A 26,292-nucleotide genomic window follows, 5' to 3' on the forward strand; every position below is an offset into this window, starting at 1 on the left:
CCCAGCATGCAGCTGCACGTACAGGTGCACAGGGGGGCACCTCAGGGACTCTGCAAAAACGCCAGGGTGTGGGGGGCGCCATCTACCCCAAGCCAGGGCCCACGTGCTGAGCAGCGGCACTTGTGGGCTCCTGCATGCGACAGCAACAGGGCGGGGCAGCACTGCAGAAGGGCAGGTCCGTGGCTGGACACCAGGTCTGGAGCTCCTGGTCTCCCCATGGGACAGAGGGTGCCCCACCCCCACCCTAGGCCCCATGCTCAGGCTGTGGTTTCATGTCTCATGGGAAGGAGCAGGAATGCTTGTTCCCCAAGGGCACAGGAAGTTCTCATGTCCCTCCACTGCCAAGCTGGCTGTGCAAGGCTGTCCCACTGCACAGACGTGTTCCGGGGCTGCTAGGGTATAGGTGCAGGTCCAGGGGACCCTTGGCCCTGAGCAAGCCCAGCTCATGCTAAGGCCCAGAGCCAGCCTGCCACCTGACAGGGCCGAGTCCCCCGCAGGTGAGGGAGGGTGTGTGTGCTGAGGCCCAGAGCCAGCCTGCCACCCTGACAGGGCCGAGTTCCCTGGAGGTGGGGGGGGGGGGGAAGCTCCTGGAGGTGGGCCCTGAGGCAGGGGTCCTGCTCCAAGGACCTAGGGCCCCCATTTTCAGTCACCAGACCCTGACACAGAGACATCAACACAGTTCTCACATTATGTCAGTTCTTTATGAAACAAATACAGCATCATTAAAAACCCTGGCACCTGGGGTGCCCGGAAATGCCCATTTAGTTGGGAACTGCAGTCCAGCTGTGGCTCCAGTGCACCGACCCGCCCAGCTGTGTGGTGGGAGGCAGGGGCCCCGGAGCATCCGGGGGAGGTGGGCATGGGCACGCCCCCACAGCAGCTGCCCAGAGCCCCAGCCAGGGCCAAGACCACGCACAGCACCAAGGCGGGGCACAGGGGACGCCTCCACTGATGCGGGCGGCCGAGTCGTAAGGACACGCGGAGTTGCTCATAGAGGGTGGCCCTCCTACTCCACCCTCCAAAAATGGGGTCTTGACCACGCTGGGAGCCCAGCTCACGGCCCGTGAGTCAGGCAAGGACGCCCGGCCGGGGCTGGACCTGATGCTGACGGACACGCTGCTCCCAGCCAGGGCTTGGGCCCCACAGGCAGGGTCAGGCCTTGACCTCGGGCTGTGGGTTCTGCTCGCTAGGGCTCCCCGGGGCCCACCCGCTCTGGTCCAGCGGCAGTGGGGAGGCGGCGGGCAGCAGGGCCCCACACTGTCCGTCCTGCAGGTCCAGCATCTGCACAGACTTCTCCTCCAGGGGGCGCCTCGGCTCCCGGGGCAGGGGCAGGGGCTGGTGGCGGCCGCGCCGGAAGTGCCGCAAACCCACCAGCACGCCGCCCAGGAAGTAGACCACGGTCAGCACCAGGAAGTACCCAAAGTAGACGAGGAACTGCAACAGAGAGGGTCAGCTTGAGGGCAGGGAGGGGGCCGGGGCCGGGGGAGCAGGGCAGGTGGAGGTTAGGGGGTCGTGGGGCGGGGCCTGAGGTGCTGGGCTCAGCCCCTCTGTACCCCAGGGTGCCGGGGGGGCCTGGGGGCTCCAAGGGGATGCCTCCTCACGGTGTCTCCGCAGGTTCACAGCCCATCACTGAACAAGGAAGGAGCAGGACAGGTGGGCAGCAGGGTGGACCCTGGGGCCAGGCCCTGACCACCACCTGCTTGGCCACCCTGCCCCCTCAGACCCCCAGGTGCAGGTCCCCCTTTCCTCCTGTACATGATGGGTGGCCACCCCTCGTTCCCCCTGTCCCAGACACTGCCTTGAGCCACCAGGGGGGCAGGGGGGGGCTCCACCCGCTTCCCCAAGGATGCCCCAGACTGGCTCTTGCCCTGCCCCCGAGGCTCTGCTCTGCATCCCTGGGCCTCCCATCTCTGTGTGACCCCCACATGCACTCCTGACTCCACCACGCTGCCCCCTCAGCGCGGCCCCACAGCTTCTAGAAAGCCGTTTTAAAAGCAAACTGGGAGATGAATGTTTGTGGACTCACTTTCAGAAAGAGACACTCTTTTCCCTTACTGCTCCCCTACAGAGGTAAAGCACACGTACGAGACTGGAAGGTGGGGGAGAGGGTGGGCCAGGCAGGGGCACACGAACACAGCTAACAGCCGCTGCCCTCTAGAGCCAAGGGGCGGGAAAGGGGCACACCGAGGCACCCACCACCTGGTGGCCACACAGCTGGCCCTGCTCTATCCAGCCAGGTGTGGCTGGAGGCCAGTGGGTACCCCCTGACGCCATCAACGGGGGTGGTGGAGCCTGGCGCTCCTCCCCATCAGAGCGAAGTCACAGCACGTAGGTAGGCAGGTTAAAACAGGATGCGGTGTCAGAACACCAGCACCCAAAATGTCCAGGTTTCAACTGAAAATCATTCACCAGATGGAGAACCAGGCAGAGCACACACCAAGGGGAAAGACAATCAACAGGGGCAGCACTGAGACACCAGGTGCCAGGAGAGTCTGGCAAAGATGCCGAAGCAGCCCTCAAATAAATGCTGCAACAGGCAACCAAGACACGCTTGGAACAAACCAAAAAGTAGGTCTCAGGAAAGAAAGGAGACAGACAACCCCACGGAAAATCCAGAACTGGGAAAGACAGTAACTGCAATGAAAGCCTCATGGGAGTCTGGGAAGTGGACGAGGAAAGTGTGGGGCTGAAAAACTATCTGCAGAAATAATGACCGAAACCTCCCAAACTTGGCAAGAGACACAAACTTACAGATTCAAAAAGATGAATCAACTCCCAACAAGACCAACCCAAATAAGTCCACATCAAGACATATTATATTCTTGTCTTTCAGTTAGACAAGACAATATTGAAAGACAATATTGAAAGTAGCCAGAGGGGAAAAAAAAGCAGCACTTTAGAGCAAACAAGGTGGATGACAGCAGATTCCCCTAAGAAACCACGGGCTCATTGAGAAAACCTTCTTGACCGAAAGGGGGAAGAGAGAAATGAGACAAGTTAGAGTGTCAATGGCTGAGAGATTCCAAACAGAGTGAGAGGTTATCCTGGAGGTTATTCTTATGCATTAGGTAGATATCACCTTGTTGTTCAAGATGTAGTGGAGAGGCTGGAGGGAACTGCCTGAAATGCAGAGCTGTGTTCCAGTAGCCATGTTTCTTTAAATCTTTTTTTCTTTTTTACATGGGCAGGCACCAGGAATCGAACCTGGGTCCTCTGGCATGGCAGGCAAGCATTCTTGCCTGCTGAGCCACCGTGAATGCCCCGTAGCCATGTTTCTTGATGATGATTGTATAATGATATAGCTTTCACAATGTGACTGTGTGATTGTGAAAACCTTGTGTCTAATGCTCCTTTTATCTACCTTATCAACAGATGAGTAAAACATATGGAATAAAAATAAATAATAGGGGAACAAATGTTAAAATAAATTTAGTTTGATGGGCGGGCCACGGTGGCTCAGCAGGCAAGAATGCTTACCTGCCATGCCAGAGGACCTGGGTTCGATTCCCAGTGCCTGCCCATGTAAAAAAAGAAAAAAAAAATTTGAAAAAAAAAAAATAAATAAATTTAGTTTGAAGTGCTAGTGATCAATGAAAGGGAGGGGTAAGGGGTATGGTATGTATAAATTTTTTTTTCTGTTTTTTATTTCTTTTTATGAATAGATGCAAATGTTCTAAGAAATGATCATGATGATGAATATGTAACTATGTGACGGTACTGTGAATTACTGATCATATATGTAGAACGGAATGATCAAAAGAGGAATGTTTGCGTTTGTTACATGTTTTTTGGTATTTAAAAAAATAAAATTTAAAAAAGAGAAACCAATAAAAAAAACAAACAAAAACAAAGAAAAAGAAAAAAAGAAACCGCAGGCCCCACAGGGAGTAGAGCAGTGTTTTTCAAGTGCAGAAAGGAAAAACCCACCCAGCATTCTATATGCGATGAACACACCATTCAGGAGTGAAGGGGAAATTAAGACATTCTCAGATGAAAAAAAAGAGAGGATTTGTGGCCAGGAGGCCTGCCCTAAAACAACACCTAAGGAAGTTCTCTAAATTGAAAAGATAAAAGCGGCAATCTGGAACAACAGGAAGGAAGGAAAAAGGGAAAGAACAACAGGGGTGGAAAACAAAACACCTGCCTTCTCCTCTAGAGTGTTCTAATGGTTGAAGTAAAACTTACAACCCTTTCAGATGCAGTTTCAACGTGTGCAAAGAAAACTGTACCATGGGACCATGCGTGTGAAGGAACGGAAAGGGAGGTCCAGTTTTCATACATCACTCGGGCTGGCAACGTAACAAAGTGACCACTGGAAAAAAGCTATACTGAGATGTACTCAAAAATGCTGCAGACAAATCACAACGGGATTCTAAAGTGTTTAAGTAATGCACAGATGTCACAAAAAAAGAAAACCGAGAACAAAGGGAAAACAAAAAAATGAAACGAAGGACTTAATCCGTATCATATTAATTATATTAAATGCAAATGACTGAAATACACCAATTTTAAGAGACACTGGCAGAGCTGATTAAAATACATGACCCAACTATATGCTGTTCTACAAGAATCTCACTTCAATTATAATGACACAGGCAGGTTGCAAGCAGAGATAGGAAAAGAGACGTCACAGAAACTTAAACCAAAGGAAAGCAAGAGTGGCTAAGCTAAAACGAGATAAAGTAGACTGAAACGGCCCGAGACAGTGAGGGCACTGTAGGATGGGAAAGGTGCCAATCAACCACGAAGACACGAGAATCCTAAATGGGCAGGCAACAAGACACAGAACTAAAAATAAATGAAGCAAAAACTGACAGAACAGAAAGGAGAAATAGACAAATCCACAATTAGAGCTGGAGACTTCCATAGCCCTCCCAAGAATTAGACAGAAAATCAGTGAGGACAGACAAGAGCCGGCCTGCTGGGCCCGCCGGAGTCCCCTGGCAGCCCCCCGGCAGCTCCCTGGCAGCCCCCCGGCAGCATGCACAGACTCACTCTGGGTGCTGGAGGGTCAAGGAAGAGCAACACATTTAAAAGATTAAAGTTAGACAGTGTGTCCTCTGATTAAGGGGGTATCAGAATGGAAATCAACAATAGGAAGTAACATGAAAATGTCTAAACATTCAGAAAGTAAAACATATTCCAAAATAATCTATGGGTCAATGAGGAAATGTAAAGGAAAATAAAAAATACACTGATAATGAAAATAGAGCCTACCAAAATCTGTGGGACACAGCTACAGCAACGCTCAGAGGGAAATTTAAACCACTAAGTGCATACATTAAAAAAGAAGTCTCAAAGCAATAATATAAACTCTAAACACTGAGAAAAAGAGCAAAATAAACCCAAAGTAAACAGAAAGAAACAAGAAAAAGCAAAAAATCAGAGAAATGGAAAACAGAAAAACAGGAGAGAAAATCAGCTTTTCCTTGGTCCGCCCAGCCAAGTGCCGGGGGGTGTGGAGCCAGGGCCTGGCTGGGCAGGGGGCGACCTCATGGCCAGCCCTCAAGGGCAGTCTGCCTGGCCTCTGACACGAGACCCCAGGCCCTCCAGGAGCTGCTGTGCAGGGACCTTCTGCAGGGCACGTGGAAGGAGCACAGCAGGCTGAAGTGGAGGAGGGGGCCAGAGGGCAGGGGCAGGCACAGCCACGTGTCCCAGGACAGACCCTCCCATCCACACTGCTCTGCTGCCCGTGAGCAGGAGACACTGGGACCTCTGGCCACGCCGCCTGCCTGGCTGCTGTTCTCCAGGGGAGGCCACACCTGGACGGTCACACCCCCACACCTGGGAGGACGCGCCCCTGGAACCAGCCCTGGGGCTCGGCTGTTTGTTCTGGGGACTGTGTGCTGCCGGAGAGCTGTGGGGCCACGCGGCCAGAGAGCCACTGCCCAGCCCGGCCTCGGTCCTGCAGCCGACACGAGTCACTCTCCGCTGCCCCCACCCTGAGCCCAGCCCAAGTAGGCGCGGCTCTGCACGGCCCTGGGTCTGCACAGCCCTGGGTCTGCACAGCCCTGCGTCTGCACTGGGGTCTGCACCTGGCTCTGCACAGCTCTGGGTCTGCAGCTGGGTCTGCACCTGGCTCTGCACAGCCCTGGGTCAGCACCTGGGTCAGCACCTGGCTCTGCACGGCCCTGGGTCTGCACAGCCCTGCGTCTGCACCTGGGTCTGCACCGGGGTCTGCACCTGGCTCTGCACAGCCCTGGGTCAGCACCTGGGTCAGCACCTGGCTCTGCACAGCTCTGGGTCTGCAGCTGGGTCTGCACCTGGCTCTGCACAGCCCTGGGTCAGCACCTGGGTCAGCACCTGGCTCTGCACCGCCCTGGGTCTGCACAGCCCTGCGTCTGCACCTGGGTCTGCACCGGGGTCTGCACCTGGCTCTGCACAGCCCTGGGTCAGCACCTGGGTCAGCACCTGGCTCTGCACGGCTCTGGGTCTGCAGCTGGGTCTGCACCTGGCTCTGCACAGCTCTGGGTCTGCAGCTGGGTCTGCACCTGGCTCTGCACAGCCCTGGGTCAGCACCTGGGTCTGCAGTCATGGGGCAGGCGGCCAGGAGACTCAGGCTATGTGTGCGAGCCTGAGGCCAGGGTGCCCCCAGACCCCAGAGCCCTGCTCAGCTGCGGCCCAGCCCGTCCCTCACCCGCCCAGGCGCCCCCAACGTGAGCCCGGAGGCCGCACACCTGCGAGTGGACCGGGAGGCCCAGGCCGCGCTTGTCGGACACGATGGCGATGATGGCAGTCTTGAGGATGGTGCCCGAGAAGGTGTTGAGCCCAAAGACCAGTGCACAGAGCTCCTTGGAGAGCGAGGTGGCAATCTGGGACCTACAGAGACCCCGGGGGGGGGGGTGAGGCCCGGGGGGGCAGGAAGGGTGCAGGGTGCCCTCCGGTGGAGCACCCCCCGCCACGCCACACGTTCACCAACCAGCCACGGTGCCGGCGGTGCAGGGAGAGACGCAAGGCCGAGCCCCAGCGCCCGTGGAGGGCGGGGACACGCATGAGGTGCCCGGGACGGGGCGGGGAGGGCGGCCAGGGGCCATGCAGGCCCGGGCAAAGCCCAGGTAAGGCCGCGCGACTAGGCCACGGCACACGCATGGACCACGCACGAGCACAGATACGGATCCAGGCAAGGGGCTGCCTCGAGGGGGCCGCTGAGTGCTGGGGGTGGGGTGCACTGTCCCTACCACAGGGTGGGCACTCACAGGTGTGTGAGGATGAAGGGGCCCAGCCAGGAGAGCGAAAGGGAGAGACGCAGGTCACAGCGCGAGAACAGCTGCGTGGCTGTGCCGGAGGGGCAGGGGGCGCGGAGTGGCCGTGGGCTGGGGGCTGGGCCCCTCCAAGCTGGGAGGAGGAACCCCACACTGCCCGGGTGGGCGCTGCTCCAGGCTCCCGAGAGCCTCTCACCGAGCCGCCCCTGGCCTGCCCTGCTCGGAGCCCACGGAGGCTCTGGAGAGACCCCGCAGAGGGGCCCGGGGGGGCTGGGATGCGGTGGGAGGTGTCCTGCCGCGGGAGCCCCGGGCAGGACCAGTGTGCAGGGCCAGCGGACAGAGGCGCCCACTGTGGACTGCGCGTCCGTGAAAGAGGAAGTACGGAGCAGCTCATGCCCTGGGCTGGGGCCCCAAACGCCATTCCAGGCGTCAGGCCCCCCGGGGTCCAACGTCCCTGGGCTCCTGTATGCTGAAGGACGGGCAGCCACATCCCCAGGGGCAGGGAACATGCTGGGTGGGGCCTGGCCAGGCCTGGAAGAGCTGGGGGGTAGGGGCGGGGCCAGGGCAGGACTCCTGGGGGGGTGAGGGGGTGATGACAGCTACTGCAGACACCTCGCTGGGTGCAGCAGGTGTGAGGGAAGGCTGTGTGGGTGTGCACAGTGTGCATGCCTGCTCACATTTGCACATGTGGTGTGCACGGGCCAAGCATGCGGTACTGTGTGCGTGCACCATGAGATGGCATGCACGCCGCCCGCCCTTCTGGCCGGGGTCTCGGCAGCAGGGCCCGTGAGAGGCAGGTTCGGGGTGAAGCCCTTGGCCAGTGAGCCCTGGACGCTCGAGGGCTCAGACCCACCCTGCCCAGGGTACGGAAGGGCACACGGGGTGCTGAGTAGGGCAAGGTATGAGGAAAGCAGCAGCGTCAGCCAACAATGAGGCAGGGACCTTGGCCACCCACTCTGCGGCTGGAATGGGGAAAGAAGAGGATGAGAAAGGCTGTCGGCCTGGGTGGGGTGGCAGATGCTGAGCTCGTGGGCAGTCTAGGGCCCAGAAAAGGGCACAGGGGGCCAAGAGGGCTCTGTGGCACCCGAGCAGCGGCTTGGCATGAAGCTGCGGTCACCTCCTGTCTGGCTCTTGGGACCCAGCTCCTGCCATGGTCAGCATCCCCAGCCCCTCTGGCAGCAGGAGGCTGGCCAGGGAGTGGCACGGACGCCAGATGGCTGAGCAGCAGAAACAAGTTGGTGGGACCCCTGCAGAGCCCTGAAGCCAGGCCAAGAAGCTGAGGGGGTGTGGAGGTACAGACACCCCCTGGCTCATGGTAGCCAATGGTCCCCACTGCAGCAAGAGCAAGAACACAGCATTTTCTCTCGGGCTCGAACTTGCTTCACTCCACTTGGCAGGCCTGGCACACAGCCATCTGCACCCCTGGCCCAGCATGCAGCTCTCTGCACCCCTGGCCCAGCACGCACCCCTCTGCACCCCTGGCCCAGCATGCAGCTCTCTGCAGCCCTCTGCCCCCCTAGCCCAGCACGCACCCCTCTGCACCCCTGGCCCGGCACGCACCCCTCTGCACCCCGTGCCCTGGAACTTTCTCATATGGAGACACCAGCTGCCCACCCTGCAGGGGTTGGAGTGTCCCTCCAACTGCATGGGTTGCTGGCTGAGTGCTCTCAGGCCACAGGAGGGCTGGACAGGGCCTTGTAGGGCCGGCCCGGGCCCCACTCACGTGGCAATGGGCACCAGGAATTGGTAGGAGCCTCGGAAGAGCACGAAGGCGACGTAGCAGACCCAGATGCTGCCCGTGCTGTACATGAGGAGCACCAGGCCTGCCTGCACAGCCGTCACGCTGGCAACCACCAGCGGGGACCACAGCTCCCAGCGGATGTCGATGAAGCCCGCGGCAAAGGATGTGAAGGCACCTGCGGAGACACGAGGCATGACCAGCTGGACCGCTGGTGGGCAGGTGGGCATGGGAGCAGATGCCAGACAGGTGAGGATGCACAGGCAGGGGTGGGGGAAGGGTGCTGGAGAGGGAGGGGAGTGGGTGCCAGAGAAGGGCAGGGGCTGAGAGGGGAAGGCAGCGCCAAGGGGGTGGGCACTGCAGCGGGGAGAGCAGATACCAGAGCAGGGAGGGTGCCAGAGGGGGATGGGTGCCTGGGGGTGATGGGTGCCGGGGGTGGGGGGCAACAGAAGGGGTCGGCACTAGAGGGAGACCAGCACCAGAGGGGGGTGGGTCCCGGAGTGGGGGGTGGGGGGAGGGGCCGGCGCCCCGGGGAAGGGGCGGGGCCGGGAGGGCACGTACTGAGCAGCGTGGAGGCGGCGTCGGCGCCCCCGTTGTAGACTGCCGTGCTGTTGGCGGCGCCGGGCACTGCGCTCCACAGGATGTGTGCGTAGTACACCACCAGGTAGTAGCCGGCCGAGCTGAAGGTCCACCACAGCGACCAGAAGCGCAACTGCGGCCGCCGCACGCACCGGCCCAGCTCCCACAGCATGCGGCCCAGCGTGGAGCCCCCGCAGGCCCCACGCAGCCTCTGCGCCAGCGTCCTGCCCGCGGGCGGCTCGGGGTGCGCACTGTCGGGCGCGGCCGCGCTGCGGTGGAAGAAGAGGCTGCGCTTGGGGCGCCTGAGGAAGAGCGAGAGCAGCAGGCTGAAAAGCAGCAGCCCCAGGGAGGCGCGAGTGAGCGCCGAGAAGGACACGTGGCCCACGGACACGAGCAGCTGACCAAGCACGGAGCTGGTGAAGACGCCGAGCAGCAGCGCCACGCGTGAGCAGCTGGCCACGCGCTGATAGCGCGCGGGGCGCACGAGCAGGAAGACGTAGGAGGAGTAGGCGACGCGGGAGGCCATGGTGACGCTGTAGAAGAACTCCATGAGCTGCATCTCATACACCGAGCGGCCCAGGAGCAGCAGCAGCCACACGGCCACGTAGCTGAGCGCCTGCAGCACCAGCACAGGCTTGTAGCGCAGGTAGTCAGTCAGCAGGAACACGGGCACCAGCACAGCCAGGTACGAGTACGACAGCACTGGGGTGATCTCCTGGGTGACCTGGGGGAAGGGGGAGGGTGAGGCCGCCACTCGCACGTGGCCAGGGCCCTGCCCCTGCCTCGCACCGACAGCCTCCACACCTGCCACGACCCCGCCAGCCCACCCAAGACCTTGGCCGTGACCCTGCACCTGCACCCAAGACCTCCCCCACACATCCATCCCACCTGTGACCCCCAAATCCAGGCCACAACCCTGGACCTGCACTGACAAACCCCAGACACCCGCCCCACCCAGCCAACCAACAAGTGCAAACCCCCCAGACACCCACCCGCAGCCCCACCCACCTGCCCGCACCCCTGCCTGCTACATCTCCCGGCTGCGAGACCCCGTGATACCCACACACACACCAAGGCCACCCAGCCCATGACCTCCCACCTGCAACCCCCACGTTCTCCAAACCCACCAAGCGCTACCCACAACCATTCTGTCCTCACCCGTGACCCCACACCCACCTACAACCCCTATACCCAAGACCCTGGCCATGACCCTGCCACCCCCTGCTCCCCCCATCCACTGGCACCCCCCCCCATCTGCACCCCCCCCCAGCTGAGCCAGGCTGGGGAGGCAGCACGTTAATGACATTTGCAGGGCGCTGCCGGCCCACGGGGCGATGGGACTGGCCGCAGCCCCTTCCAGGGCCCCACAACTGGACACGTGTTTCCACCAAGGGTACTGTGCCTTCTGGGACCCCAAGCATCTGCCCGGCCCAATGCTACCAACATGTCCCTGTTTTGTAGTGTTCTCTGAAAACACCACCCATGCTGGATTGTCGGGGGGCCCCAGCACATGGAGAAAAGCCCTGCCAAACACCCCCCCCAGCCCTCCTAGGAGACCCCCTCGCCGGGGGCCGCAGAGCACTGCTGTCCTAGAGGCCAGTGACCCCTCACCCCCATGCAGCCACCCCTCACCCCCATCCCCACAGCCCTGTGCTAACACCCACCACCCCCACCCATCACGGTCCACGCTGGCATCCCCATCCCCTACAGCCCCACGCCCAGCCCCCCCCAGTACCACAGCCCCACCATCCCCAAGGCTCATCCGCCCCACAGTCAGGGTACAGTACTGTGGGGCAACCCCTCCCCCTGCCTCTCCTAGCCCCCACCCCTCTGACCCCTACTCTGTCTCTCTACTTCCCTGTGGGCTCAGTAAGCAGACATGGAGGCTCTCTGCAAGGACACTGACCCATGCCCCATTTAGAAGGCAGCTGGGGAGCACAGGCTGCTGGGGGGGAACAGGCTGCTGGGGGGACAGGCTGTCCACCTGTCACTGCAGCCTGCGGCATGTGGGAAATAGTCCCAGCACTCACTCCCTCACTCCCCCAAATGCATTCCAAACACCTCGTCTGGACAGGCTGCGTGCCAAGTCAGGTGCCAGGCCAGGTGCCAAGTCAGGTGCCAGGCTAGGTGCCAGCTTAACGGGTACAGCCAGAGGAGCTGTGCCCACAGCCTCCCTCAGTGTCTGAATAAGGGGTGCAGGGGAAGGGGGTGTGGCCAGGCCCTGCACAGGCAGGGGACAGGCCAACAGGACAGACTTGCCCCCAGCCCTGGTGCCACATGGCAGAGCTGGAGCCGAGGGTGTGGGGATGGGTGGGGGCAGACAGTGGCCTGAGACTGCAGAGGCTGCACTGAGGTCGTGGGGCAACAGAGGGGTGGCCAGTACAGGGGAGGATCAGGCCTCCCAGGAGGAGCCAAGGGGACCCCCAGGCAGCCACACCAAGCTGAAGCCGCTGGGATCACCTGTGCTCAGCACCGGGAACCCCGCGGCCTGAACAGCAGAGGCAGCCCACCCCAGGTGCAACCCCACTGCTGGCAGGTGGTCACAGCATGGAAAGAAGGACCCTGTGCACAGGCTCGGGACACGGGCGCCGTGCCCCCTGGACATGGGACGTGGGTGCCCTCCTGGGACAGGGCCCCCCCAGGACCCGGGCTCTCCAGGGGGAGGGCGCACCCACAGTGTGCACACAGCGTCGCTAGGAGACTGAAGGGCCTGAACGCGCAAAGCGAAACCTTCAGGCCGTGGCGTGAGGCAAGGGGGCTGTGTCCCAGGGATTGGACTCACGGCGTGAGCCATGAAGGAAAATGGGACTCAATTAAAAATTAAAACTCCAAACAAAATATGACACCGTAAAGGAAGTGAAAAGACGAGCCCCAGAGGGGAGAGATGTCTCCAACGCAGTCAGCCAAATCCCGCAAGTAGGGGCACCTGTGCAGAGCGAGGCGCGGCCAAAGCTCCGGAGAACGGCAGGGCTGAGTGGGGCAGGCACCAGCAAGAGGAAGGGCAGCTCCTGCACCTGGAGAGCCAGGCCAGCATCCTGGGCACCCCTCAGCCGCATCACCAGGATCTGGGCTTATCCCGTCCGAGACGCCAGGGGGAGGAGCACGCGGGGTCAACCACCTGGCTGGGGGAAGGCAGGTCACAAAGACGCAGCCAAACGCGCCGCTGAAGAGCACCTCTGAGCACCTCCTAGCGCGGCCCAGCCAGGACCCGGCGGCCAGGGGAAAGGTCGGCCGCCACCCTCGGCTCTGCACCCTCATCCCCAGCTCCAGCCCCATAAACGCGAAGGTGAAGGACCCACTGGCTTGTTGGTCAGAACCGACTCTGCAGCCACCTGAACTGTGCCCTGTGCAGACAAGCAGCTGGGACTGTAACGCCCAGTTTTCCTGGGCTCCTGACTGTCCCTTGTCACCAAGGTCAGCGTCATGACCAAGGCTGCCTCCGCAGGCAGCCTCAGCGGTGGGCAGGGCCACACTTTCGGAGCAGTGCCCTGAAGGGGCCTTGTGACCGAGGACACCCCAGCTGGCCGAGACACGGGTCCCCTGGCCTCTCCCAGGAGCAAGGTCTAGGTAGGCTGTGCCATGGCCGCGTCCAGGCCAGGGGCCACAGCGAGCACAGCAGCATAGCGCAGCCCCAACGGGGCCCAGGGGACAGGCAGGGGCCGCAACAGCGTCCAGCCGGACGGGCAGCCAGTGTCAGCTCTGCAAGGAAAGAGGCAACTCCAGACGCAACCTGAGGCTGCTGGGTCTGCGTGAGCTCGAGCTGCCCGGGCTGACCCCTGGACTCCTGTCGGAGCTCTCCACCACTGAAACCCTGCTCCCAGCCGCTGACTAAGAGGAAAATTCCTTTGCTAATCTTCTCAAACAAACAGCTGCTCAAGTCTCTGCTGGAGGCTGGTACCAGCAGGGGTCTGTCCTCAGGGGCCTGGCTCCCCACCAACCTGCAGATGGGCCCCGAGGGGGGTCTTCCTGTGCAGCCTCCCCTCCCAGTTGGGGCTGTGCACGTGAGCAGAGGGTGGGAGGGGGAGGGAAGTGGGGATGGGGAGGGGACAGCAGTGCTGGGCACCAGCCCCCAGGTCTTCCCGCAGAAACCAGGAGGCAGGGAGGTGCCTTCCGTGGCTGGGCAGGGTAACAGGCTGGCGGGGCCTCCAGGCCTCCCGGTGCCCGGAGACGGGCTGCCTCTGCCTGGCACTCACCTGCTCACGCGTGAAGTTCTTGTCGGGCCCCAGCAGGTAGGGCGTGATGAAGCTCTCCCCGGGCCGCAGCTGCGCCATGAAGCCGTAGAAGCACAGGTAGCAGACCAGGCAGCGCCACGACTTGAGCTCCTGGCCCAGGTCGGCATCCAGGGGCAGCTGCTTCTCCTCCACGGGGCCGGGGGGCACCATGGCCGCCAGAGCGGGCAGATGTGGCCGCTCCACCTGGGGGGAGAGATGAGTCAAGGCAGCTCTGCTAACAGTCACCGCCCGCCCCGGGGGGCGACTGCACACCTGTGACAGGTGGGAACCGGGTCTCCCGCTCCCACCCAGCAGTGCCCAGCCATGCGGGGCAGCTTGACTTCAGACTTGAGCTAAATAAAAGGACACCCCAGCTCCTGGGCACACTGTGGCACCGCGTGGCAGGAGGGCGGGCACTCTTTCTCCCACCTCGCCGGGGAGCTCAGGGGCAGCCCACATGGGGGCCCGGGCACAGCCCCATGCAACCCAGACTCAAAGCCTCTGCCCCGCTCCACCCTGGCCATGGCAGGGGTCCCAGGAGGGTCCAGGCAGGAAGAGACCCTGCTGGGAATCAGCGACTGCTCACACTGGGGGCACACACCACCTACAGGCCTGTGGCACCAGGGGGAGGTCGGCACAGGGTGGGGTGTTAGGCACAGGGCTGGGGTCAGCACGGGGTGGTGACAGACAGAAAGCACAGCTCAAGAACCTGCCGTGAGCGTCTGCCTATGGGCTGAGCTCTGCAGGTTGAGCTGGCACGGGGAGCAGTGGATGGCAGGGAGGCAGGGGCCACATGGGGGACATACCGAGGCAGGGACACAGGTGGAGGAGGACATGAGGTCTGAGGCTCTGAGCCCAGGGATCCGGGGTGCCGTGAGGAGGAGGCAGTCGCGAGCTGCGTGCTGGGCTGGAGTTGGGCAGGTGTGCTCCCACCTGAGCTGGCCAGGTGTACTCCCACCCAGCCCCAGCACTCCCAGGTAGGCCCCGCCCCTGCAAATGGGTGTGGCCCTGGGGACAGCAGGCAGCACTCGTTGGACTAGGAGGTCAGCTGCCTCTTTGAAATCACTGCCCTGGAGGAAAAGGGCAGGCAGGAATGTTTTCCACTCTCCCTTTCCTCCGTTCCCTGTTTCCTGATCCATCTGCTCCGAGGCTGGGTGGCTGCAGGGTCGCTGGGCCACCCTGACCTTTGCCACAGGCCCTGCTCTCGAGGACATCTGTCAGGGGCCCAGCCTGGGGAGAGCCCCTCAGTCCCTGGTGCAGGCACAGGGCCTGTGGTGTGGGGCAGGCCCGGGACCCAGCTGGAAGGACTCCTCCCGCCCCCACCCCCAATCACAGCTGTGGGCAGGGAGGTCAGGTGCAGCAGAGACCCCTGGGCCATCCCCATATTCCGCCCCAGGCCTGGGGGCGAGCCACAGGGCACTGAGGATGGGTGCCAGGCGAGGCCCGCCACAAATGCAGGACTGCTGCGTCCTGAGGCTGAGGCTGCTCTTGTGACTCAGGGCTGGGGGGGGAAGCAGGGGGTCCCTGAAGAAGCAGGTGCTGGGGGGGACTTGTGTGGGGTGGCTGCAGGAATAGTGGGGTCAGGGTGGGGGCAGCCACAAGAATTCCAGACAGTTCCAAAGGGGGGTTAGATGGCTAGAAGAGGCTGGGAAAGAAGCTGGAGGCAGTGGCCCCGGAAGTTCCGAGTCCTGGGACCGTCCTGACATTCCCAAAAGGCAGGAAGGAAAACAGTAAGGGGGCTCCTGCCCGGCCCTCCTGGGGGTCCCTGGGAAAGGTCAGCCCAGGAGCACAGGCAGCACAGGCCTCGCAACTGCAGACAGAGACTGAGCACTGCTTTTCTTGGCCGTGCTTCCTCCAAACCTCTGTGGGAGCCCGGTGTAGGGACAGCCGGGGGGGCTTGAGAGCGTTCCTGGTCTGCCCAGCAGTTCCACATGCTGCCGTGATGTCCAGAGGGGAAGGGGCAGCCACTGCCCACCCCGCCCACTGGGGACCCCATTTCAGCCCCCAGGACCCCTTCAAGTTCAGTTCCACACTCCTAGGGAGAAAAGCACGGCTCCAGGGACCCACCTGCACAGCCAGGGCAGCCTCCCTCACGCCCTCCCCAGACACTGGAGCCAGGGCTGAAGGGTCAGGAAGTGAACGGAGTCCAGCATCCCATGCCACAAGCCAGGGCCCCAGGCACCTATGCCCCCCACCCTCGGCATCCCTGGGACCCAGGTGCCCTGATCCTCACCCTCAGCCCAGGTGCAGCCCTGGACTCTGCACCTTGACAGGTTCACAGGTAAGCCCATGCACACCTGGAGAGAAGGCCCTGCAGCCTCCCAGGTTTCCCGGGAGAAGCTCCATGGGATGCACAGGGAATTCCCCCACCAGCGAAGCACAGGGACCCTCCCACGGTCAGCCCACCCTGCCCGTGCCAGGAGGAGGCAGAGGCAGCAACGACGACGCCACAGCCTGGAGGACAGACAGAAGGATGGAGAGGAGGCAGAAGGACAAAAGGACAAAGACACAGCACACAGACGAGGACAGAGCCACTGCTCGCAGGCCCCCTCGGAGACGGCCACCTCACGTTCTGCTGCCGACACTGCCGACGCTTCCCCGGGTCTTGTTTAAAATCCTGTCCCTCCCGGCGGGTACTGACTGCTGGGTGGCGGGACAGCCCTGGAGGCTCCTCATGTGCCTGAGGGGGACAACGCAGGGAGGGCACAGCAGGGAGTGAGGGCGGGATGGGGGGCAGCCAGGGCCGCAGCCCTCAGCCCAGGGGGACCTGGACACTGGCATCTCATTGTGCAACTCCTAAGACGGCGGGTCGGGGCCACCCCAGCTGTTACACAGGGTGTGGGGGCGCCCAGGTGCTGTCCTACTCAGCAGACAGGTCCCGTCAGTCCCCGCGCCCCCAGGACGTCTCTGCCTCCCCAGGGCCTTCTCTGAGCACACTGCACTCCGCCCCCCATGTGCCCTGCTCTCCATACCCCCCACCCCATGCCCTGCTGCTGCTCGCCAACACCACCCCAAAGCTCTGTGGCCTGTCGCCAACCAGGGGCTGAAGTATGGATTTGGGACCCCACCACCTGACCCGCAGCCCCAACCTGGGGCCCTGGGGCCCGCTGCACCCGAAGACCAAGACAGGAAAATGCACTTCTCGTTTTGTTTTAAACCACCCAGTACTCAGCAGGGGGGTCAGGTACTTTTCCACATCTGCCGGTTGAAAACCAGCCTCGCGACGACCGAGTGCCCGTTCCTAGGCCGTCGGCTGGGGGACCAGACCCTCCAGTTGAAAACCTGGGGCGAGGTCTGCTGCTGTTCTTGCCTGGCACGCTCGGGTCCTCTAACCCACCCAGAACCCCCTGCAAAGGCAGAGCAGGACCACCCAACCCATCACCCCAGAACTGCTGGAAAGCCAGGCCCCCCCACCTGCACAGCTGCATTCTGCTTATCCAGGCCGTGTGGGGTCTTCCCTGGGGGCAGGGGGCACGTGGTCACCATTCATAGGGTGTTCCCAGGGGGTGGCCTGGAGAAAAGGCACTTTCCGTGGAGTGTGAAGCCAGCTGGACCTGACCTGTCCCCCAAGAGGGGTCAGGCTGGGGCTGGGCCACCTGGAGACAGGAGACCAGGGTATTTGGCGAGGATGCTGCGGCCGCCGGCAGTCTGACCTACAGGACAGGCACAGAGGCCTCGCTGCCCAGCAGACTCCGGCCACAGGGGCCGGCTGGTGCCCCGTTAACTTCCAGTCGCTTTTCCCCTTGCAGGGCGGCAGGGAGGCGCCGCTCGGGAAGGCCAGGCTTGGAACCCGCAAGAGGAGTCCTTTGGCACCTTGCAGACCCCGGCGGGGCAGGGACCGTGGGGGCGACCGCAGCCCGAGTGGAGAGGGCAGCCCAGGGGCGCACACGTGGCTCGTGGAAGGTCCAGCCGGGGAGAGACCGCGGCTGACGCGGTTGGGGGTCGGCCCCCAGGACCCGCACTGACAGGGCGGGCGGGAAGGAAAGTTGGCGGAGGGCACCAGCGCGCTGCGACGGTTCCGAGCGTGAGCGCCCGGCGGTGGACGGCAGCTCGGGACAGGCAGGGGGGGCGCCGGCCCTTGACGCCTGGGGCCCGAGACCCCGCCCGGGCAGAGGCAGGGTGGGCGCGTTGGGGGCCGCACGCTCACGGCTGGCGGGACCGCGCGGTGCCCACGTGCGCCCAGGGCGCCCCCCGCCGCCACACCCCGGGCACTCGGCCCCGCGCCCCCGCCGCCCGCGCTCTCCCCCAGGCCCGCGGCCCGAACAGCGCGGAGTACCTGAGGCGCCGGGGGGCAGCGCGCCCCGCAGACCCCCTCGGGCCGCGGCTCCCGGCGGCTCCCGCGCGGCTCCGGCCGGCGCCGCCCGCACAAGCGGCCGCGCCGACTACAGCGCCCACAATGCCGCGCGGCGCGGGAACCCGGCGGCCGGGAAGCGGGGCGGGGCGACCTCTCCCGGCGCCGGCGCCCCCGCCCCCGCGAGGCACAGCGCGCAGCCCCGGCACGCAGGGTCCGCCCCGCACACGCACACCGAAGCCCAGCCGGCCCGGGCCTGGCGAGGCACGTGGGGTCGCGTGGCGCGGGGGCTGGGGGAGGACGGGGGGGCGCACGGCCCCCGACCCCACTCCCGCCTGCCCCCCTCCCCCCGTCCCCGGCAGCCCCGACGCGCACCTCCCGGCGCCCGCGACCCCGGAGCCCCCCAGGCCTATGAGGCCCCGCGCGCGCCGCCGCCCTTCGCGCCTACCCGGCTCCCGGCGCCGGCCCTGCGCGCGGCTCCCGGACTCCTGGACCCGCGGGCGGCGCGCCCCGTCCCCTCCCCGGTGGCCGCGCGGGCCCCGCCCCGCCTGTGCCCTGGAGAGAACCGCCTGTGCTCGGAAGCTTGTTCTCGTAAGCTCATTTGATTCTTCTGTGCTCATTTTTAGACGTCCCTTCCCTGCTGGCCGTTAGCCCAGTCCCAGGGCCTGGGTCACCGCGCTGGGCGAGCAGGACTGCGGGGAGGGCCCCTGCGGGACTCCAGGCAGCAGCCCGTGCGGTTCCTCCGGACCCACGTGGGCGGTGAGGGGCAGGGCCTCCTGCCTCGCTAATCGGCTTGTGCGGGACTCGGGTAAGGGCACAGTGTGCCTGCTCCCGGGGCTGCGGGCACAGGGCCACCTCCCCCGTGCCCAGGGCCGGGGCTGCGGGCCTTTCCCATGGCCTCTCGGGCCACTCCCGCTTGCCAGGACCCAGACCACCCACCCCAGGCTCCAGGCTCTCCAGCGGAGCAAGTCCTGGCGAGCCGAGAACAGGTGGACGCAGTCATGCGCAGGGAGGGGGCCAGCAGCTGCCTCTGGCCTCCAGCCGAGTCATAATAAGACCCTGCGTGTCCGGCTGCCCTCAGGCCAGTGGCTGACAGCGTCCTGGAGGGCTTCCAACCTAATGACCGTGGGACATAGGTGGGTCGCGGTGGACACTTTCCCTCCTGGCCTGTGCGGTCATGAGGGGGAGAACAGACCTCTTCTGGGGAAAACAAAGTATGTGGGCAGGAGGGGGTGGGCGAGAAGACAACAGGAAGCCCAGGAGGTCTGAGAACGGGTCTCAGACCAGGGGGCAGGGTTCCCTGGGACCTGGCGGCACCCTGTGGGGTCCACGGCCCAGGACATTGGGTCTCAGGGATGGGGTGGCTGGAGGGTGTGGTGGGGACACATGCAACCTCCCCTTGCCATCTATCCTCGAGGGCCCAGGACAGGGCCACTTGCTCTCATGCTCCCACAGGCTGGGCGCTGGGGAGGGTGGGGGTCCCCAGGCTGTGCCCCTCAGGCTCAGGCACAGGGAAACTGATCACGGCAGCTGGGGGGGCCCTGACCTATCCCCACGGCCTTCCCCTCCGTCTGGGGGACCTGAAACTTGGCTCTGAGCCTCAGAGGTGCCTGGCCCCATCCCCATGTCTCTGGATGGCGCCCTTCCAGGGGCCCAGCCTGGCCGCAGCACAGCACGCTGCCCAGGCCACGAGGTGGGAGCCACGAGATGGGGGCGCGAGAAGGGGGGCTGTGAGTTGGGGGCCACGAGGTAGGGGGCTGCAAGGTGGGGGTGCCACGAGATGGGGGCACAAGATGGGGGGGCACGAGGTGGGGATCTGCTAGATAGAGGCCGTGAGATGGCTGCAGCCCCCCCGTGCCTGGTCCATCCTGTCCACCTGCTGGGTGGCAGCTCTTAACCTTGCCGCGGCCTCAGGAGCGTCTGGACACAGCACAGAAAGGAGCCTCGGGGCATTAAAAGAGTCAGGGTCCCTTGGCTCCTGGAGGGCCGGGCACTGCGGGGTCTCTCCCTGCAGGGCCTCCCCCGGGCACTCCCACCTCTCTCTGCTTTGTACCCTCTGTCCCGGGGTTTCTCTCCCTCTCCCTCTCTGTCTCCCCCGCTCCGCTGCCCCTCTCCCCCTGCGCCCCCACACTCGGACTTCTCCCTGGGCTGAAGAGCAGGGCCCCCAGCCTCCCCACTCGGCCCACCGAGGGCACACTCCCCTGCCTCTCGCTCGCCTGTGTGCGAATGTGGGTGAGGGGCTGAGACAGGCCAGGGCGGCCCCGTGGCCTCATCAAGGGCGGTGGGGCCCTCTGTGGACATAGGAGCAGCCGAAGCACAGCAAGCTGGGACCTGGCAGCCCGGCCTGGGGGAAGGACCCTGTCCCCGGAGCAGAGCTGGACTCAGCCCCCCAGAGCGGCTCCCATGAGGATTTTGAAGGCCAAAGGGGCAGTAGCCGGGCAGGGTATGTGCCTAGGCCCCGGGTCCGTGGCCCGGTGGGGAAACCCCAGAGGAAGATCCCTGGACACCGGCCTGGCCTGAGTTGCCCCCTCACCGGCTCTCGCCCCGACACGTGAAACGGCTGACCAGAGCCACATTCTGCTCCCCAGCTCACCACAGCCACTGCGCCCCGTGGGCTTCCAGAAGGTTCCCAGAGCACACAAGGCCCGAGGACCTGGGTGGAGGGCCTGGACAGGCTTGGGACAGCAGCTGCTCTGGAGACAGCGGGGAGGCCCTGGCCACCCCCAAGGTGTAAATTCCAGAACCCTGGGCACCCCAGGGCCGCCCTGGGAGCAGCTGCAGCCTCCAGCGGCAGCACCGTCAAGAGGGCTCACAGGTGCCACAGGCCTTAGCGGCCAGTGACCCACACAGAGACGTGCAGAGTCGTGTGGGGGTGACATCGGCAGACAGGCGCTCTGCCCATCCCCTGGTGACCGTCTCTTTCTCTCCAAGCTTGCTATTTCTCGTACTCTTTACATGTCACATCATGCACCATTCGTCCCACGTGGCTTGTTTACTTCCCTGAGCATGTTTTGAGGTCTTCCAGGGTGCATCGTTTCTCGGAACTGCTTTCTTTCTCGTGGCTGGGTGTTGTTTCTTCCATGTTTACCCATTGGTGGCTTATGCACATGTGGGTTGCTTCCACCTTCAGCAATTGTGCCACTGGGCATATGGCAAACAAGGATCTGTTTGCAACTGTGTTCTTTGGGTGTACACCAAGACGTGGCATTGCTGGGTCATATGGTAGTTTTATGTTTAACTTTTTGAGGAACCACCAGGCTGTTTTCCACCTCAGCTGCGCTGTACCACCAGTGTGAGGCTTCCTTCCTATTTCTCCATGTCCTCACAGATGCTTGTTATCTTCCACCTTTATCTCATTGCGGTTTTGACTGCATTTCCCTAATGGCTGATGATGTGGACAATCTCTTCATGAGCTTATTGGCTATTTGTATATCTTCTTTGGAAAAATGTCTTGATAGTCCTTTGCCCATTTTTTAATTGGTTTGTTTGTCTTATTGGATTGTAGAAGTTCTGTGTACGTTCTGGATATGAGCACTAGCTTTTGCAAATGGACCTGTGCTTTAGGCATCCTAAGTTTTAAGTGGTTCTCGTGTTTAATTTACTCATCAAACACGTGCTGCAGGCCCCACCTGACTGAGATGCCAGAATGAGATGACTTTGGACAACCTACAAATACTGGCAGAAATGTCTCTCTGAAATCTCCAGATAATAGTAAAGGACGTTAGTAACAGGGCAAGTGCCAGATCAAGAAAAAGGCTATTTAAAAGCAGTAGTATCTGTTGGGGTCCTGACGGCCCCCCAGCCTGCTGTGCCTGGCTGCTCTCCCAACTTGGACCCTGGTCCTGGTTCTGCACTGAGCACAGTGACCCTGTGAACACACTGGGAGCCTGGGATGGTGAGACACCTGCTGTGTCAGAACTTGTCCTGCGTGTTGAAGGCAGCTCACCCCGCCCTTCTCAGGACGCTCACGCTACCTGGGGGCAGGGGCTGGCTGTGTGACGTGCAGTCCCGACCCTGGGCCAGGAGGGAACTGTCCTAGGGAAAAGAGGGACATTTCCCTCCATATACATGAGGGACTTGCAAGCGCCCCATGTACATGCCCAAGACAAGACGACAAGACCCCAGGGCAGGAAGGACCGGGAGACCCCATGCTTTGGCCTGGAGCTGTTCTCTAAACTCATCGTATGGATGAGCTCCTATAAGAGAACACTCACATCTGTCCAGCTGCAAAAAGTGGGAAAGAGGTTTTCTTTTTTATTTTGGTCAGCTCCTAGCATTCAAGGAAAGTCCTGACGCTAGCTGGATACACGCTTAAAAAGATACCTCAGAGTCTAAATTAGAGCAGTGACACATCAAAATATCAAAATGCCCAGGCTTCCACAAGAGATTTAAAACATACAAAGAAACAGGAAGTGATGGCCCAGGCAAAGGGGAAGATGAAAGCATCAGAAACCATTGGTGAGGACCCCGGACATGGGACGTGCCTGAGCCGTACAGGCTGGTCCTAGACGAGCCTGGTCCTAGACGAGCACTGTCTCAGGTTCTCAGATGCTGCAGCCACGCTCACGTGTCACAAAGAAAACAGACACACGCCTCCTCAGCGCTCCGTCCCTGCACATACCACAGCCCTTGGTTACGAAATGGCACCTCTGATCCTAAGAAGTAATACCACATAGGAATGGTGTGAAAAAAAAGAGACTAAGTTTTTTGTTTTTTTTTTAATGTACACACTAAGTTTACTTTTTAAAAAACTTTTTATTAATTAAAAAAATTAACAAAGCATTTAGATATCATTCCATTCTACATATACCATCAGTAATTCTTAATATCATCACATAGTTGCATATTCATCATTTCTTAGTACATTTGCATCGATTTAGAAAAAGAAATAAAAAGACAACAGAAAAAGAAATAAAATGATAATAGAGAAAAAAAAAGACTATACATACCATACCCTTACCCCTCGCTTTCATTTACCACTATTTCAAACTGAATTTAACATTTGTTCCCCCTATTATTTATTTTTATTCCATATGTTCTACTCTTCTGTTGATATAGTAACTAAAGGGAGCATCAGACATAAGGTTTTCACATTCACAGAGTCTCACTGTGAAAGCTGTATCATTGTTCAATCATCATCAAGAAACATGGCTACTGGAACACAGCACTATGTTTTCAGGCAGTTCCCTCCAACCTCTCCATTACATCTTGAACAACAAGGTGATATCTACTTAATGCATAAGAATAACCTCCAGGATAACCTCTCGACTTTGTTTGGAATCTCTTAGCCATTGACACTTAGTCTCATTTCACTCTTTCCCCTTTTGGTCGAGAAGTTTCTCTCAATCCCTTGATGTTAAGTCTCAGCTCATTCTAGGGTTTTTCTCAGTCCCTTGATGCTGAGTCTCAGCTCATTCTAGGATCTCTGTCCCACATTGCCAGGAAGGTCCACACCCCTGGGAGTCATGTCCCATGCAGAGAGGGGGAGGGTGGTGAGACTGTTTGTCATGTTGGCTAGAGAGAGGGGCCACATCTGAGCAACAAAAGAGGCTCTCTTGGGGGTGACTCTTAGGCCTAACTTTTAAGTAGACTTGACCTATCCTTTGTGGGGTTAAGTTTCATGTGAACAAACCCCAAGACTGGGGGCTCAGCCTATAGCTTTGGTTGTCCACACTGCTTGTGAGAATATCAAGAATTCAACTTGGGGAAGTTGAATTTCTCCCCACTCTCACCATTCCCCAAAGGGGGCTTTGCAGATACTTTTCCACTCACTGATCAAATCACTCTGGGATTCATCGGGGCATCACTCTGGACAAACCAACAAAATCTCATGTGCTACCTGAGATTCCAAGTACTTATGACATTCAATCAAACTATCTACATGAGTTATATTAGGAAATGCTCTAGTCAAAATCTAAATTTTGTAACAAACGTTTTTTGCTTTAGTCTCACACATAAGGTGACATTTTAAAGTATTATCTATTTTGAGCACCCTGCAATAATGACATTCCTTTGTTCTTCCTCATGCCAAAACATTTTTAAAATTTGTACATTGTACATTTCACTATTATTATACACTATAGGCATTCCTAGATTATACCATCTCGATCTTTACCATCTATCTTTCTTTCTGATTTCATTTATGTCCCCAGCCCGCCTCCCTCTATCATTCTCACATGCAGCTTCATTCAGTGTTTTAACATAATTACATTACAGTTAGGTAGTATTGTGCTGTCCATTTCTGAGTTTTTGTATCCAGTCCTGTTGCACAGTCTGTATCCCTTCAGCTCCAATTACCCACTATCTTACCCTATTTCTATCTCCTCATGGTTTCTGTTACCAACGACATATTCCAAGTTTATTCACTAATGTCAGTTCATATCAGTGAGACCATATAGTATTTGTCCTTTAGTTTTTGACTAGTCTCACTCAGCATAATGTTCTCAAGGTCCATCCATGTTGTTACATACTTCATAGGTTTATTCTGTCTTAGAGCTGCATAATATTCCATCGTATGTGTATACCACAGTTTGTTTAGCCACTCGTCTGTTGATGGACAATTTGGCTGTTTCCATCTCTTTGCAATTGTAAATAATGCTGCTATAAATATTGGTGTGCAAATGTCTGTTTCTGTCTTTGCCCTTAAGTCCTCTGAGTAGATAGATACCTAGCAATGGTATTTCCGGGTCGTATGGCAATTCTATATTCATCTTTTTGAGGAACCGCCAAACTGCCTTCCACAGTGGTTGCACCATTTGACATTCCCACCAACAGTGGATAAGTGTGCCTCTTTCTCCGCATCCTCTCCAGCACTTGTCATTTTCTGTTTTGTTGATAATGGCCTATTTGGTGGGTGTGAGATGATATCTCATTGTGGTTTTGATTTGCATTTCTCTAATGGCCAGGGACATTGAGCATCTCTTCATGTGCCTTTTGGCCATTTGTATTTCCTCTTCTGAGAAGTGTCTGTTCAAGTCTTTTTCCCATTTTGTAATTGGATTGGCTGTCTTTTTGTTGTGGAGTTCAATAATCTCTTTATAAATTCTGGATACTAGACCTTTATCTGATATGTCGTTTCCAAATATTGTCTCCCATTGTGTAGGCTGTCTTTTTACTTTCTTAATGAAGTTCTTTGATGCACAAAAGTGTTTAATTTTGAGGAGCTCCCATTTCTTTCTTTCTTTCTTCAGTGCTCTTGCTTTAGGTGTAAGGTCCATAAAACCGCCTCCAATTATAAGATTTATAAGATTTTTCCCTACATTTTCCTCTGTTTTATGGTCTTAGACCTAATGTTTAGATCTTTGATCCATTTTGAGTTAACTTTGTATAGGGTATGAGATACGGGTCCTCTTTCATTCTTTTGAATATAGATATCCAGTTCTCTAGGCACCATTTATTGAAGAGACTGTTCTGTCCCAAATGAGTTGGCTTAACTGCCTTATCAAAGATCAAATGTCCATAGATGAGAGGGTCTATATCTGAGCACTCTATTCGAATCCATTGGTCGATATATCTATCTTTATGCCTATACCATGCTGTTTTGACCACTGTGGCTTCATAATATGCCTTAAAGTCAGGCAGCGTGAGACCTCCAGCTTCTGTTTTTTTCCCTCAAGATACTTTTAGCAATTCGGGGCACCCTGCCCTTCCAGATAAATTTGCTTATTGGTTTTTCTATTTCTGAAAAATAAGTTGTTGGGATTTTGATTGGTATTGCATTGAATCTGTAAATCAACTTAGGTAGGATTGACATCTTAAGTATATTTAGTCTTCCAATCCATCAACACGGTATGCCCTTCCATCTATTTAGGTCTTCTGTGATTTCTTTTAACAGTTTCTTGTAGTTTTCTTTGTATAGGTCTTTTGTCTCTTTAGTTAAATTTATTCCTAAGTATTTTATTCTTTTAGTTGCAATTGTAAATGGAATTCATTTCTTGATTTCCCCCTCAGCTTGTTCATTACTAGTGTATAGAAACACTACAGATTTTTGAATGTTGATCTTGTAACCTGCCACTTTGCTGTACTCGTTTATTAGCTCTAGTAGTTTTGCTGTGGATTTTTCCGGGTTTTCGACGTATAGTATCGTATCATCTGTAAACAGTGATAGTTTTACTTCTTCCTTTCCAATTTTGATGCCTTGTATTTCTTTTTCTTGCCTAATTTCTCTGGCTAGAACTTCCAGCACGATGTTGAATAACAGTGGTGATAGTGACATCCTTGTCTTGTTCCTGATCTTAGGGGGAAAGTTTTCAATTTTTCCCCATTGAGGAT

The 26,292-nt window shown here is 58.9% G+C and overlaps 1 protein-coding gene across 4 annotated transcripts; it reads right to left on the reverse strand.

The window, feature by feature from the left end:
• Positions 1–687: 687 nt before the first annotated feature.
• Positions 688–19,008, reverse strand: SLC19A1 (solute carrier family 19 member 1). Of its 4 annotated transcripts, none has more exons than XM_077119163.1 (7): positions 18,961–19,008; positions 14,537–17,326; positions 13,713–13,934; positions 9,502–10,243; positions 8,926–9,118; positions 6,678–6,819; positions 688–1,434 (listed from the first exon to the last, which is right to left on the reverse strand). In XM_077119163.1, the coding sequence occupies exons 2-7, from the start codon at positions 14,942–14,944 to the stop codon at positions 1,153–1,155; spliced, it is 1,989 nt and encodes a 662-aa protein (XP_076975278.1). In that variant the 5' UTR covers positions 14,945–17,326; positions 18,961–19,008; the 3' UTR covers positions 688–1,152. The 4 variants fall into 4 exon arrangements, with proteins under 4 accessions (XP_076975278.1, XP_076975279.1, XP_076975280.1 ...); XM_077119164.1 differs by lacking the exon at positions 18,961–19,008 and adding an exon at positions 18,007–18,062; XM_077119165.1 differs by lacking the exon at positions 18,961–19,008 and having other exon boundaries at positions 16,295–17,554.
• Between the last annotated feature and the right edge of the window lie 7,284 nt (positions 19,009–26,292).

This window comes from Tamandua tetradactyla, chromosome 10, assembly GCF_023851605.1.
Source record: "Tamandua tetradactyla isolate mTamTet1 chromosome 10, mTamTet1.pri, whole genome shotgun sequence".
NCBI classification, from domain to species: Eukaryota; Metazoa; Chordata; class Mammalia; order Pilosa; family Myrmecophagidae; genus Tamandua; species Tamandua tetradactyla.